The sequence below is a fragment of the Symsagittifera roscoffensis genome, chromosome 1, assembly GCF_963678635.1.
Source record: "Symsagittifera roscoffensis chromosome 1, txSymRosc1.1, whole genome shotgun sequence".
Lineage (NCBI taxonomy): Eukaryota > Metazoa > Xenacoelomorpha > Acoela > Convolutidae > Symsagittifera > Symsagittifera roscoffensis.
In genome coordinates this window covers 6,008,901-6,024,855 of record NC_087062.1, presented here as the reverse complement: position 1 = coordinate 6,024,855, position 15,955 = coordinate 6,008,901, and the positions used below count along the sequence as shown (strand labels likewise).

Genomic DNA, 15,955 nt, shown 5'->3' with positions numbered 1-15,955 from the left:
ATCTAATCTTAAAATCACAGTATTTACCCCGTAGTAGCATCTATACTGTTATAAGACTTAAGCTGAGGTTTTTTTAATTAAGGGTTCTTTTTTTCTGATGGCTCAAAAAAAATTTTCTTAGGCTGCTTGGAATTAAATTCAACCTTACATTCGATCAATTTTTCTTGAAATTTAGCCGCCAATCATTTCCCACAATTACGACATGAAATGAAGCGGGTTTATAATTCTTTTCTAATTAAGATCTGGTTGCAACCGCCAGATTTCAATTACTTATTTTGTTTCAAATTTAACACACAATCAGTTTGTTAAGTTGTTTTTGATTTTATCTCTGAAGTAATTGATCAAAAAATTGTCTCGAAAAATGAAGGCCAACCTTGTGATCAGTTTTGGAATCCTCGTGATATGTTGCAGTCTTTACTGCCAAGCTGCTCTACCTGACGTGCATTGCAACATAGACTACGATTGTCCCCAAGGTCACTTGTGCAAAAATGGAGCCTGTAACCGAATCGCCTACTGCACAATGGATCACGACTGCAAAGACCCGACCGAACAATGCTCGGGATATTTCGACAGCCACTATGGCGCATACATAGAAGGCGTCTGCATTTGGACACCGGAAAAGTAAAACGAAAAAAGGCGGGCCGAATAACCAAACGACACGACAAGAATTTACTTTCACAAGCCGACAAAACAGAACTTTCCAAAAATGGAATGTCAGCTGAGAGAAATTTCATTCAATCATATGATACAAGAATGAAAAAAAAACAGCTTAAACTTATTTTTTACTTTGACTGAACTTTTAATATTTTTCATTAGTGTCAATAATTATGTTATATTTATGCTGAATTCTGTTTAAATAGATATGAAACGAATTGCTGAAGAAAAATCTACCTTGCATTTTTTAGGGCTGTTCAGGCTCTGATCTTGATTTTTTGGGGGGTTTTAAGTTTTCTTTTTTATTATCAACTCAAGGTCAGTTTTCCTAAATTCTGAATCACCACGGAAATTGATTTAGCCGTTGCCAATTTCTTGAAAACATTCGGAGGCAACTGTTTCATCTAGCTTTTTTTGTGGAATATTCTGCGAGAAAAATTAGTGAGAAAAAAGTACGATAATGAATTCGTCTGAGACTTTCCTAGACAACTAAGTGATTTAGGGTTTTGAACAGACAATTTCTTTGTATGAGGAACTCTCTCAGAAAATCATCAATGTAGACCGTTTTTTTTATTGCACAGCAGCATCATCAGCACTGAAAACAAAACCACAAAGTACACATCTTATCAGTGTACAAAATTTACTCAAAAACAGCATCAAGGCTGTTTTATCCGGGACAAAAAACTGTTGATGAAAGTCCTGAAAGTCCAAAAAAGTCCTGAAAGTTCAAAAAAGCCCATATAGTTATTTATATTCTATAAAATCACAGGACGTCTTAACTAAAGGCTTGATTGGTTTGAAATTCTCATTGGTCAAGCAATGTTATATATAATAAAACGACATAGGTAGAGTAACAAATTTTCAACTGACTTAGCATCAGCTCTACAAACACCAGCAAAAATCGAATTGGTCGTTTTGCTCCAAGCAAACAGTAGATTAGGGCCAATCATGCCGCCGTAATTGCTTAGTGATATGTTTTTGAATAATAAATAAAATTCAGATATTGGTAGAAAAGCCACTGGAAGCGGGAGTCCGAAACATTGCTAGTTTTCTATGATCTTTCTTGCTGTTTTGGACTTCGGGAACAAATAGCCAACACTGTATCGCTAAAGTCTTTTTCAAAAACGGGTGAGTTTGCGCAAATAGCAACAAAACGTGATGATTCCAGACAATTCTCCGGAATCCAAAAGCAAATTATTATGTATTTGTTAGCAAAATTACACTCTCGCAGAACTGGCAACTGTACGCGGAATCCGCAAATTACAAACGCAATCCGCTAAAAATAATTGGAATAGAGTGGAAAAAAAACTTACATTTTGCAGCAAGTTTGAAGACTTGTCTCTGAAATCTAGTGACTTACAAACACCCAATTGTTCGCTTATCCAGTACACAGTTTGCTGTTGTCCTGATTAGCTCAAAAATCTTGCTTGCCCTACCCAGCAGATTTTCTATACAAGATTTCAATTTTTTTTAATTTTTTTTTCATACGTTGATTCTCTGATCTAAAATCATCATTTCAGATCATTGATGGCAATTAACAAAATTCAGTTTGGAATTTTCTTTGTTAGCTGAAAAATTTCAAGTTTTTGAAATTATTTTGAGCATAAAAATAAAGAAATTTTCAAAATGATCTACCATCGGCTCTACAGACACCAAAAAAAAAAATCAAGCTGGTAATTTTGCCTAAAGAAAACAGTAGATTAGGGCGAATCATACAGGAAATGCTTGCTGAGCTGTTTTTTTTCTATTGAATAAAATTCAGAGCTTGTAAAAAAGTACCACTGGAAGTGGGATTTCGCAACATTGCTAGTTTCTGTTGATCTCCCTTGCTGTTTTGGATTTCAGGAACAAATAGCTAACATTTTTCCTCTCAAAGGTTCTCAACAACAGGTCAATTCCAGATCTCGAAAACAGGCCATTTCTGTGGAATCTTTTATAAGTTATCATGTATTTGTGTAGCGAAAAAACACTCTCGCAGAATTTGCAACTGTACGCGGAATCCGCAAAACAATCCGCTAAAAGTAACTAAAATCCGCTCACTGTTGCGGTTCCCGCTTATAATTTGCTGAATATATAACAACTAGCTATTCATTTTGCATTTTTCAAAAAGTTTGAAGATTTGTCTATGGGTTCCAGTGACTTAAAAACCCCAATTGTTCGCTTATCCAGTGCACAGTTTGGCCTCGTGTTGCTGAGCTCAAAAACTTTGCTTGCCCGTAGCCACTGGATTTTTTTTTACAAGATTTGAACATTTTTCTTTTCATGCGTTGATTCTCAGGTCTAAAGTTCATCATTTCATTGAATACAATTAACAAAATTCAGTTTAAAATTTACTTTTTTTGTTCAAAAATTTCAAACTTTTGAAATTTTTTTGAGCATAAAATTTATGAAATAGTTTAAAATGACTCAGCATCGGCTCTACAAACACCAGAAAAAATTCAAATGGGTCATTTTGCCTCAAAAAAAAGATTAGGGCCAATCATACCGCGGGAAACGTTTGCTGAGCAACTTTTGTTTTTCAACTAAATTTCAGATCTTGTATAGAAAATCCACTGGAAACGGGGATACAATAACTTCTGCTGTTGACGCACAAAATGAAAACTCATCAAAATTGTTAATATCTTTTGTTTGAAATGTTAGGTGAGCTGACTTGAGAGTAAAAAGTCGTTGTAACGAAAACTGTTTTTTCTCCATTTTCTCCACTTTTTTAAGAACATCCTCAAACCGTTGGTATCTTCCATTGGTTTTTGGCGTTCAAATTTTTTCATGTTGTATTAGATTCGCCATTTCTCATTCCTTGTATTGAAATTTCTTGACAGCAACTTGGGACGGATTGGATGCAGAATGGCGGAATAATTTTTGGCCACAAATTTACTTTTCCCGAATGTGGCTGTTTCACACGCTATTTACCTGCAACCAACCAGAACCAAAACTGAAATAGGCTGTTGAAAGATGTTTGATCAATATTAATGATGAATGTTATTTTTAGATCATATTGAAATTGAACCTTAAAAATCAAAGTTCAAAAGAAAACTCATTCAGACATTGAACAAACAGAACAAGCAATACTGAAAGAAAAGTGCAACACGAAGTTTGGATAGAACTCTGAAAAAACAAGACTCTTAGAAAAATATCCAAAAGGGCAATCAATTTTGTATTAAAACGAGGAAACCGTTTATGTGTACCAAGCAGATCAAAATAAAATTTAAAAAAAAACGAGAAATTAGATCTGAACTAACCCATTCTTAAATTACCCAATCGTAATTTTAACATTTCGGAATCTATTCATAGATTATTTCAGATCATCTGAATTAGAACATTTACTGATGAGAGTATTTGAACGGTTTTGGAGCTTTTTTTCCCAAATAAGAAGCCGAAGTGAGGGGGAGGGGGAGGGGGAAGCCGTCGACCGTAAAAATAAGATAGCTTTCAATCGTTAGAATGAAGTTGCTGAAAGTCGCGGGTCATTATGGTTCTCAAACTTACTTGTATCCTTATGGATTCCCATCATTTTTTGTCTAGTAAATTTGAATCCATTTTGTAGACCGGGCTATGAACCCTACATTATGAATTCATCACTTGAGCTTTAATGGATTACGTTATTACATTTTTGTTACATCAGTATTCCAAAGCATTTGAGTGTTTTTGGAAAGGCAACTTGTATGCAAAAAATGAGTTTTGCAAAAAATCAAAAGGTGAAAAACGAAAACGAATTGATTTTTTTTGAAATCGAATTCATTTCTCAGTGAAAGAAAGGATATTTAGTTTCTCTTCTGAGCTTATAACTTTTTCAATGTCTGCATTATCTTACTTGTCTAAAACTTTTAATTGGTTGTCTGGACAAATTTACTTTTTGGCCACTTTTGGAAAATTTTGACCAAACTTTTTCGTTTTGCGACGCATTACTCTCATTAAAGAAAAAAATTAACAAAATGACACCTCAAATACTTGAGATTTTGAACTTTAAACAAACAAAAAAACGCAAAACCTGTGGGTTGTTGGTGGTGGTTTTTGTCTTTGAATTGCTTTTTATCAAAAACTCGCGATACTCATGTTGCTTTATATTTGATCCGTCGTTTCGAGAGCTATCTGAGATCAATCAAGCGTGTCAAATGCGTACCATTAAACCGCGTTGTGGTTTGCAAACCGTCTTCAATAACCGTGTTACATTTTTTCTTCTTATGATGACGAAGCTAAACCGTTGTGACAATTTGTAATTTTGTTTTCAACAGTCTGTTATAATATGGCAGATAAAAATAAATAGTAGTCGTAAAAAATCAATCATTAATATTTTCAGACTTGCTAGATTAGGTTTTACAGTTTCAACAAACCACAATACTGATTGTATATTATTACGGTTTAAAAATTTATCGAACACTTTTTCAGTTTTTGGCGAATATTGACCAAAATTCTGGACCAGAGTTACTTCAAACCTGTTGAATGTTTAATCAATAGCCTTTTGCCGACTTTATTTGCTGACCAAATTTTTAAACTATTTAACCTCGCAAAAACTTCTTTTAATTTAACTTGTCGATTAATTAATCGACTCATCGATATCCGGTTTAGTTTAAGAATATATCCCATAACTTGATGCCCCAAAATGGTAGAAACCGTTCAGAATAAAGAGAATGATCCTTCCAAGACGAAGTTGATTGAGTCGAACTTAGGTTCGAATCCGGACGAAGCCGGAGCATTCGGGAAGGCAAAACAGATGAGTCAGGTACCAGTCACAGCTGCCCACACAAAACAACTGCAGAAACAGAGCAATCAATTGTACAAACAATCCAGGTGTGAAACAATTTTCAGAAAGTTTAAGTTTTATGGCTATCGCAGCTAAAGTGATCCGACAGAGACTTCCAAAAACTACTCGAATTTTTCAAAAAAATTATTCGTTAAAACTTCAAAAACATTTTCAAAAATTACTCGTGAAATTAAAAAGATTTCACGAAACCGACATAAAAAACTCAAAAAAGTTTCATTTCTAATGGCTAATCAAGGGTTGCATTGTCAAATATTTTAGCCGCAAAAACCATTTTTTTTAAAGCATGTAAGTTACGTCGCAAGATGAGGGTATCAAATAGAAACTAAACTATTCCTACATAAAAAAAATTTGGTAAAAATTATGCTACAATTTAACTGTTCTGCTAAATGAAACACGAATATAAAACGCTATTTTCCAAAATTTTGAAAGGTCAGAATAGGAAAATGCTTTAAGCTGATAAAAATCCTCACAATTTAAATTACTATTCAGGGTATTCAGTGCTACAATTACTGTCTTAATTGGTTCGCTGTTGCAGGATTTTATAACCTAATTAAATGCTAGTCATTTAAGTTAACTTTTGAAAGTCGGATTTTCTTATAATAAGGCAAATGCATTTTTCAAATTTTTAGCCCGGACCTGAAAAAAAGTTTGCCCCCAGTTAAGGGGACTGGCTGAAATTTCTCTGCCTTGAAAATCAATTAAAAAAGGATAGGCGTCAGTCTTTTTTGCGAACCTAACAAAAACCCCTTAAACTAGCTAGTATCAGGTGCAAATCAAATAGACTGTTAATAAATATTTGATTTTTAATTTAAAATCAAATAAACTGTTTTTTTTCGGCGGAAACGAAAATAATCAAGAAAAAATCTCTGAAATCTGGATAAAATGCATGATTTTCGGCCATGTTTTGCTGAAAATTAAGCCGAAGCCGACCTCAATTTTTAGTGCCAAATTTTTTCCATTTGGTCTCTCATTTTTATTTTAACATTTACATTTTATCTCTCATTTTTATTTTTTTTTATTTTAATTTTTGTTGTACCTTTTACGATAATAAAAGCTGAGTAGGTTATAAAGTCCTGACACAGCAAAACAATTTAAGACAGTAATTGTATTACGGAATACCTAAGACACTGACAGACGAGTAAATTAGATAAATGGGTCAGCGGGTCAATCATCATTCTAGACTCCAAAAGCAGTCAGATGCTCAGATACTTTTGTGTATAACCATCAATTCATGTATTTTTGTGAATATCGTTGGAGCTATATCTAGGTCGATAAGATCTATGGTTCAAGGAGAGATTAATGGAGATTACTAAGAGAAATGCCAAAAGAAAGCACTATTATCTTTTTACTGTTCGACCATTTGAAAAACTTTGTGTTCAGGTGTGTTTTAGTTTCCTTCTATTTATTTTTTGTTTCTTTTCACGCAAAATTGCTAATTTTCATCAAATATTGCGCAAAAAACGTATAATTTGGGCGAACCTCGAACAAAGTATGCTCAAAACAAGCCTTTATTTGCAGTTTACAGAAAAAGCAAATCTGCTTTTATTTTCAACCATATTTAAATTGGAAAGGAATTTTGTTACAGGGAGTGTTTTAGTTTTTTTTTGTTTTTTCAACTTTTAAAAAAATTTTCTTTATGTTTTCTAGTCGATTTTCTGCAAAAGTTGTTGTGCAATTTGCCTATTTTACTATGTATGAATGTCGAATGCCTAAATTGTCGTTTTTCGTTTAGATCATTTTATCACATCATTCAGAAAAACTATCCTTTTTTTCAAAACCTTTTTGGATTTTTTTAAGACTATGGCTACACTTGTTTAAAATCAAATCTGTTTTTCCGAAATTAAGGTTTTTTCTAGGTTTTCGAAAAAATGGTTAATACGAAGCTCTTGCTTGAGCAATAAAATAATCAATCAAACAGGTGTTTTTTTTTAGTTAATTGCGTTTTTGACACGGTTTAAACACGGTTTGCTACGTAATGCAATAAGTGAAAAATTGATATGCGGCGTCAAAATGAGCTGTTTTAGGTTAACTTATTTGACTGAAAGGAATCGATATTGTCAACAGTTTGCCATTAACTAAACAAGCAATTTCGTTTTTTCTTTAGAAGCTCATTCGATAAAGAATTTCTCAAAGCAATTCGGAACAGCAAGAGCGCGCCTCCAAATGTATCGGCCCAAATGATACCTCTAGAAATAATTCTGGACAAGGAAGAAGGGAGCAAGGGTCGGGCCAAGACAGGTGTGGAAAAGAAGGATCTGCTGCTTGGGGATTCGGGGGACTCGGATGACGAGAGTGAGACGATGGATGGGGCGACGGCTGAGGGGGGAATCGACAATGCCAAGTAAGAAGACATGGCTATTACAACCTAAACTCAAAATTTTCGTATCAATCATATCATAGTTCATTAAAAATGATTCAACGCAAAAGTATTCTCTAAAACAGTCAAATTATTCTGAATAATCTTCAGAAGAATTTTTAATTGGGTTTATTTAGTGTTTTGAGAAAAACTCACAATGTTTATTTTGGTTAGTGGGAGGGTAATAAATTGATTTATAAGTTTTAATAAATAAATAACAACAGCTGCAATAACGTAAAAATCAGAGATTAGATTGGAATTTCAGTATCTGTGCAGTAGCGGATTTGGTACGGGTGGGGGGGGGGGGGTCGCTTGATTTTAGGGATTTGACCCTCTCACCACTCAAAGTGTCCAATTTTGTAATAATTTTCACTTTAATTTTGGTCACAAACCCTGAAATTTTTGAAAACACGTCCTCAATACCAATTTATATTAATTTTAGGCGGGAATTCGGTCCGAAAATTCCAAAAAGTGCCGAGAAAATTCCAAAAAGTTTGGTCTGTTCATTTTTTGTCTCAATCTTTCTTTTCAAGAAATAAAAAAATGAAATTAAAGGTTTGAAACTTGTTGAAGGCCAAGACTGAATTTTTTGCTACATATTTTTTGAATTCAAAGTCGTATGTTTTTAGGATCAACCCTACTATCCCACAATCACCAAATCACCAACCCCCCTCCCCCTAATGCATCAACGGTAGAGTGCCCCCCCCCAAGCAAACAAAACAGTTGAATGCAAAATTTTACAATTCAGACAGCATAAAAATAAGTGATATGATTACAGATATTATCAAAGCAGTTGTTATTACAACCATATCGAACACGCCACATTAATTCTTGAAGATACCAAGGTAAAAAAAAGTTCTATGACATCCAATTATTTTTTCTATCAGATTTTTTCTGATTCCAATACGATTCAACATGTTGAGTGGGCACGCCGGTCAAGGGTTCTTCAAAATTTACCGAGTGATTCACAGTCCTGTGGCTAAGTCCTGCCCGGGAAACTGCGTTGTTCGCTTTCCATCCATCTGAATGTACAACCGATCCGGGCTCAACTACGGCTATATTAATTGGAAGTAGGGTATCAGTATCTCGGCTATCCACTATTTCAATATAGCCGATTGCAGGGCGAATACTTAAGTCAACAATAGCAAAAAATCATATTGGATTGTGGGGGCTCGACTACGGTGACTTTTTGGGTTTTGGGAAAAAAAAACAATTTTCTTCAGTATGTACAATAACTCCCGGTCCTCCAAGCCGAATAGGCTGTTTTTTCAGCCATTCCGCACACATTTCCCGAAGACCTGCAAAGGCATTCGTAATCGTCTTGTCGTTGGGTCCAGTTTGTATGGACAGGAGATAACTATAATGTAACCATTTAGGCAAAGACAATTTAGAATTTTCAAAACAATTGCCGTTTCGGATTGAAATTGTTTTAAAAGCTCGAACAATTTCGGTTTTGGCAATTCCAAGCATAGCCGTCCTTGCCTTTTTGTATTTTGTCCAAAAAAGTATTTTATTACACTTGCTACAGGCTTTTGAGCAAGCAATCAATCCCAAATGCTTTGAATGCAAAGTTCTTTATCATGTAAGCAAGGCAATTTTTCGTCGTCAAAATTCATCCTCTCGGTTAATTGAATAGTTGAATGAAAATATTGATTCAATTTTTCCTCAAAGTTAGCGGTCAAACATTTCTCGTGTTCTGATTGGCTGAATTACCTCGGCGTGCGAAAAAACTGGGGAGGATATTCTACCAACTGTACATTTTCCCCCTATTTCGATTTGGGGGGGGGGGGGGATTCCTGTTTTTACATAGTTCTTTTTGGAAAAAATGTATTATTATAGGAAAGAGTTAATTGTGAGGGTTTTGTGTTAAAAATAACTCAAATGGTTTTAAAGCTCGTTGACCAGCTATAATTTTAGAAGAAAAATGTACTTCTTAAGAAGGCCACAACAACGGTTCTCCATGACGAGCTGAACAGCTTCTAGTTTGGTCCTTTCCCTTGTGAATAAATTGTTTTATCTAACAAATTAGTCAACCAAAAAGAATCAAGCAGTCGGCCATTCTTAATGAGTATAGTAGTTTTGACATGCGTAACCATCTTAGGTCTTTTCAGAGGCGGATCTACGATTTTCTCGAGGGGGGGGGGCGGATTTTCAAAACAGTTTGAAAATTTTATCGATTTTTTTTAGGTCGACCAAAAGGATTTCGAGGTCTCCCAAAGCACTAAAAAGACCTTGTTTTGGCCAAAATTTCTGCGCGCTCCCCCTTAAAGTTAGTATATATAGGCGCCTTTAGAAAAATTTTAGGGTCGGTCGGCCAAAAATGGATATCTCAAAATAGTACAAAGATGGGACCGTCTTTTTTTATTCCGCACAATTTCTTACATTTTGAAATTGTGTAGTTTTCATTGTTTAAACGCAGAGAACAAAACACTGATCGCATTGATTCGTTTAGTTGGTACAAATGCGATGGTTTACTTTCTTACCCGAATTCTAACTAGGCTGAATTTTCAGCTGATGTTAAAAAATGGCAGTTTTTGTTTAGCTTTTTTCTGTGATTTTTTCTGGTCTGGGTAAAGCTCTGCAGGTTATTTGAAACAAAATAATTTTTTTTAATACTTCGGCTGATTTATATGTGGACTTAAAACTGGGAACAAAACAACATTTCGAAATGGTGCTGAAATTTGATTGGCTAGTTTTAGCCAATCAAATGGAAGCAAAATAGTTTCTTTCCAATATGTTGAAACTATGATTTAGCAGAGACCCACCATTTTTTGGTGCGTACCCACGGAGCCGCATTCCCGGATAGCCGAAAAAACTAAATACCTCCGGTTTTATTTAAATTAAATCAGAAAACTGTTCACTAAATTGAGGCGCATTTTGATTGGACAAAAAATTTTGCAGCCTGTTATAGCTAACAAAATTCCGAACATTTTTAAGAGATTTGATTGGCTAATACTTTTACTCTCATTGAATTAATTAACAGCAAAAGTCCGACTACTACAGGGATTCGACCCCTTCAACAATCAAAGCAGAGGAAATTCTCGAGGGGGGATTTTCAAAAAAGGGATTCGACCTCCCCCCCCCCCCCCTAAATCCGCTACAGAACCAAAGCAGGGGCGGATTTAGGGGGGGGGGGGGGGTGGGGGTGGTTGTAGTGTCGTTTGCTTTTCAGGGATTCGACCCCTTACCGACATATTTGGCGCCAATATATTTATCAAAATTTTCCCCTCGAGAAAATCCTAGATCCGCCCCTGCATTAACATTATAATCGTTTATAATTTCGGTTGAGGGCCCTCAATAGTTTTTTTTGTTTGTCGGGAGGGGGGACATGGTGGGGTAAATGTGCGTAGGGGTTATGGGTAATTGGGAGGAGGGGAAGGGAGTGGGAAGGAAGAATGAACGGACTAAGAGTGTGTGTGTGTGTGTGTGGGGGGGGGGGTGTTGGTGGGTAGAGAAAAAGGGTATTCGAATTAAGAAAACAATGTTTTTAAGTAAGTTTGTAGGATCTCTTCAGTATTTCCTTCCTATGGTACCTAGTAACGAATCTCTCCACCCCCCCCCCCCCCCCATTAAGAAATGGGTAAGAGGGGTAGAAGGGAGGGGATAATTGTTAAGTAGATCCAAAATCTCGGCTATCCGGGAACTAATTTATTTTTCGGCTATCCGGGAACGAATTTATTTTTCGGCTATCCGGGAACGAATTTGTTTTTCGGCTATCCGGGAACGAATTTATTTTTCGGCTATCCGGGTATTCGGCTCCGTGACACGCCACCCATATTTTGTACCATTATGAGCCGTGACTTTGATAAATATGCTTCAGCAACAAAGCCGACAACTCGGGTGACAGCAAAATGAAGGACAAGGACAAGTTTGACCCCTCTACGCGACTGCCCCTCTGGGAAGAGTTCCCCTCCCTTTCAGCAGAAGAGATCCAAACTAAGCTGGAAAACACTTGGACACAGGTGAGTGTGTAGATGTTACTCAATTCGAGTTTTCCATTTTATATTTCGACCGGCCCGACCAAAAATCCCTATATTTTGACCAAGTTTGACCAATCCAGATTTGTTTTGACCCAGTTCGTTTTTATTTTTCGACTATAGGCCTTGCGCGACTATGAAGTTATGGTCCAACTTTGATATCTGCTTTGCAACTTCGGTCATATCATTAAGTCGAAACCTCAGCCTGGGTACTGTAATAGAGGGAGGGGGGCTTAATAAGGCAAAATTAAAAAGCTGAAACAAGACAAATTTTTGACCATAGAGTTTGTATTTTAGCTGCAATCATACCTATCGTAAAAGCGTTGCATACTTTTACACGCTCTATTAAGCACGCTTTAATCAACAGCAAAAAATTACCACGACAATTGATCCAACGTGTTGCGATCTTGCTTATAGAGGGTAAGGACTCTTTATGAGATATAGAGCTCATTATCGCCACGAAGCGGTGATTTGCTCTTCCAACAGCGACCTTAAGCCGACTACCGGCTCTAGAGTATTTGACCGCTACTTTTATGCAAACGATAAAATTATTAATGCAAACCTAAAAGTTAATAACGCAAACAGCAACTTCTAGGTTGAAAACTTGCCTAAATTTTTCTTTTTTATTTGTGCTTATTATATATTTCGCCTAATACAGTGCTGATATAAATTATCCAGACAGAACGGAAAAAATTTAAAATTTCAATTACGTTTTTCTCAAATTGAGTTAGGGCTAGACAAAAAGTGAAGATCAATAATTAGCACAACAGTCTAGAAAACTAAAGGTATGGGGTTCGAGCCCCACCAGGAGATTTTTTCCAAGCTAAAAATAGCCTAGATTTAGCTAATTTCTGATCAGAATGAAGATGAGAAACAAAGAACTTAAAGAAAATCCCTGCATTATTTAAACATTTCTAAAAGAATTTCTGACCAGAAATTAGATTAGATATTAAGTATTTCAGGTCAGAAATAAAGAATTTTCTCGGTACGGGGAGATCAAAAGTTGCCTTGAATTCCACCAGAATTAACATTATTACTCAAAATTACTTAATGGTGGTTGTTATCATTTGGAAGGCTTGAATCTAAAACTTTTCATCAATAAAAATCGTATAAAACAAACGTCTTCCTATTCGGAGAACACTTTATGCAGAAAATCAAGCGCAAAAATGAGAGGTTACAAAAAATCCTCGAAAGTGGCTTAATTGTGGGCGCTGCAAACCGCCAGGTGTTTTCATACGCAGTTTGTATCTCGGCTCTGGCAAGCTCGCAATAGGTATCAGCCTGATTGCATTATTCGCTGGTTTTTTATTCGACCATGCTTGATTTGGTTTTTCTAAGATCATTACGAGGCCAAACTGTGCACTGGATAGACGTACAATTTGGTGTCTGTAGTTTAGTGGAATCCGGAGACAAGTCTTCAAACATGTTCCAATTTTATTTAGAAATTTTAAATGGATTCCGCGCATTACTTTTCTAACGGATTCCGTAACCATCAAATAAAGATAGTTTTTGCGGATTCCACGAAATCAGACGATTTCCGCAAAATGTAAGCGAATCACTTTCTGTATAGCGTTTGCAATTTGCGAATGCTCATATCTGTTGTTTTTTAAATATGATCTTTTTCAAAAGTAACTCGACGTTACGTAATATAAGACAGAGCTTACCTGGGCTTTAGATGTTCTTTGCTCATGGGCACAAAAGTTCTTAAAAAGTACTTAAATTGCGTGACAACGCGCCACATAATTTCATAGCCTTTCCCACACTATATCAAAATCATAGGATGGAAAAGCACAACTCTCAGCTCGCAGAAAAAAAAATCATTTTCTGCCCCGGCAAACTTTTCGCAACTTCTTGTTTTCATTTAATTTTGTAGTTTTTTCAACATATAGTTAGTTCAGTGCCGTGTGTAGGCGGGAGGAGGTACCGCCCTCCCCCTTCCTTTCCTCAAATCTGGCAGCCAAATTCCCCATATTGTGCTTTTCTCAACGGTAAAATTGTAGTTAAAATACACTTTTTTGGGAATGAAAGGTGAACACGCGCTTAAAAGAAACAATCATCTTGCAACTAGAGACCCTATCTTTTTCCAAAAATTTTCACAGTTTTTGAAGCATAGTATGTGCAAAACATGCGCTAGGCAATGTATCAATTATAGTTAGTGCTATACTGTTCGGTAAAATCTTTTCAGTCAATGAATTTGATTATAATTAATAACCTTAAAATTGCTCATTTTGACAACATATTTGAGTATATCACTAATTCTCACACGTAAGAAATAAATGGAAATTTAGATTTTTCAGACAAGCTTGAAATCAGAAAACGGTCTGAAAAAAAAATTGTTTGCAAATTTTACGAAATTGAGTTAGTTGCTTTTTTGATGAATTTCTTCTAACCAATGTTTTTGCTAATTTAGTGCTGGTATTAATTATCCGGACAAAACAAACAAAATTTGAATTTAAAAATGCATTTAAGTATTTTCTCAATTTGGTTTGAGATGAAATAAGAAAACATAAGACAAATTTTGCTTAGAGCATCAGCAGATTTTTTTAAACAATTTTTGGGACCAAAATTTCAACCCAAAAACGTATCATTTGTGGTTTTTCAGTCAACCAAAATTTTGCCAAAAGTACGAGGTCAATTTCTGACATATTTAAATCAAAGTAGGCCTCGTGCTTAGTCCAACAAATTGTAAAAGGGGTGCATTGTCCAAAATACTGTATAAATCAATAATTTTTGTGTGATAGACAAAAAATATCGTTTTTAGAACATTTTTTGAAAGTTTTGAGCAATATTTTCTGCAGAACAAATTACTCTTGAATGATTCTGCGTAAAAGGCTCACTTTGATCTAATTATGTCTGTAACTGACTAAGTAGTTAGCCGTAACTTTTGCTCCTCTAAAAAACCAAAAGTGATTAGTTTTTAGGGTTTAGAAATTTGGTCCCGAATTTCGCAACATAACGGCACCATAATATTTTGCGAAAAATTCTAATCAGGGGCGGATTTTGGGGCGGGAGGCGGACGTCGTTTCTGTAGGGATTCGACCCCCTCATCAACCGTTGATATTATTCTATGACATCAATTTTCGGATTTTGGGGCGGGAGGCGGACGTCATTTCTGTAGGGATTCGACCCCCTCATCAACCGTTGATATTATTCTATGACATCCATTTAAACGCCAATATATACTAGCTTTGAAGGAAAACGCGCGCCGACAAAACGCAAATTTTTGTTCAAAGTTTTCCAAAAAGTGCCCAAAAGCGGCATTTTTTACAGGTTTTTTTTTTCAAAAAATTTCCCTCAGCGAAAAAGGTTTTGTCAAAGTATGGTTTTTATAATGTTCTGGGAGCGCTAGGAAAACCAATTTAGTCGACCTGAAAAAAAAGTAGAAAAGTTTTGAAATTTTTTTGAAAAACCCGCCCCCTCCCCTCGATAAAAGTTTAGATCCGCCCCTGATTCTAAGCCTTTTTGTCTCCATCTTCACTCCTTCCTCTCTCCATTTTCACCTAAACTCAACCCAATGGGAGAAAATGCGTTTTAAATTTCAAGTTCTATTCGTGCGACCGGATAATTGAATTCAGCTCTGTAGTCGTATACAAAATATAGTAAAATATGTTTGGGTTATAATTTGACAGGTGTCGATGACTCTGTTGACGAGACCCCAGTTCCAGAGCCAGAGGGAACGAGTTACGGAGTGGCTTCAAGAAAGAGGTAACCAGAACCCAATCACCACACACCCCATCGTGGATATCATCTGACCCTGAATTGTGAAAACTGAATGTCGGATCTCTTAAGCTGCACTCCCCCCCCCCCACCCCTCCAACTCCCCCTATGGTAATTAGTAACCAATCTCTCTCCTCCTACAACGAATTATTTTAACGGTTAAGTGTATGTGATTTTGGTTGTACCTAGCACCGAATCCCCCCTCCCCGCGGTCAAAGAAGGAGGGGGGTATAGTTGAAGAGATCCCAAAATGTCGATGTAGATAGACACACAATAACAATTCAATTGATGTGAACTATTTTCCAAACATACGTTTAAGGCTCTTTTTCCTTCCGCTCCCACTAAGATTATTGTTTCAAACTTTTTTCACGTCTTCTTAGTGTGATGAAAAAACCACCGGTCAATAAATATTGTGAAACAATGAAGGTTTAGCACTGGTGAATAAATACAGAAAAAATGAAGTATCCGTTCATAACTCACAACCTTGAA

At 35.9% G+C, this 15,955-nt stretch overlaps 2 protein-coding genes across 2 annotated transcripts in view; one reads left to right on the top strand and one right to left on the bottom strand.

Annotated features, from left to right (window-relative positions):
- Window positions 1-15,955, bottom strand: part of LOC134843901 (uncharacterized) — a 681,357-nt gene that overhangs the window by 523,226 nt on the left and 142,176 nt on the right. The gene's annotated exons all lie outside the window — the stretch shown is intronic.
- Window positions 4,781-15,554, top strand: LOC134854126 (uncharacterized). Its single transcript, XM_063870249.1, has 4 exons — window positions 4,781-5,442; window positions 7,521-7,757; window positions 11,593-11,734; window positions 15,379-15,554. Exons 1-4 carry the CDS (start codon window positions 5,255-5,257, stop codon window positions 15,499-15,501), a joined length of 690 nt encoding a protein of 229 aa, XP_063726319.1. The 5' UTR covers window positions 4,781-5,254; the 3' UTR covers window positions 15,502-15,554.

Coding starts and splice junctions, on each gene's coding strand:
- LOC134854126 (XM_063870249.1), top strand. CDS start 5,255: ATGGTAGAAACCGTTCAGAATAAAGAGAATGATCCTTCCAAGACGAAG. Junction 5,443..7,520: donor CAATTGTACAAACAATCCAG/GTGTGAAACAAT, acceptor TTTTTTCTTTAG/AAGCTCATTCGATAAAGAAT. Junction 7,758..11,592: donor GGGGGAATCGACAATGCCAA/GTAAGAAGACAT, acceptor AATATGCTTCAG/CAACAAAGCCGACAACTCGG.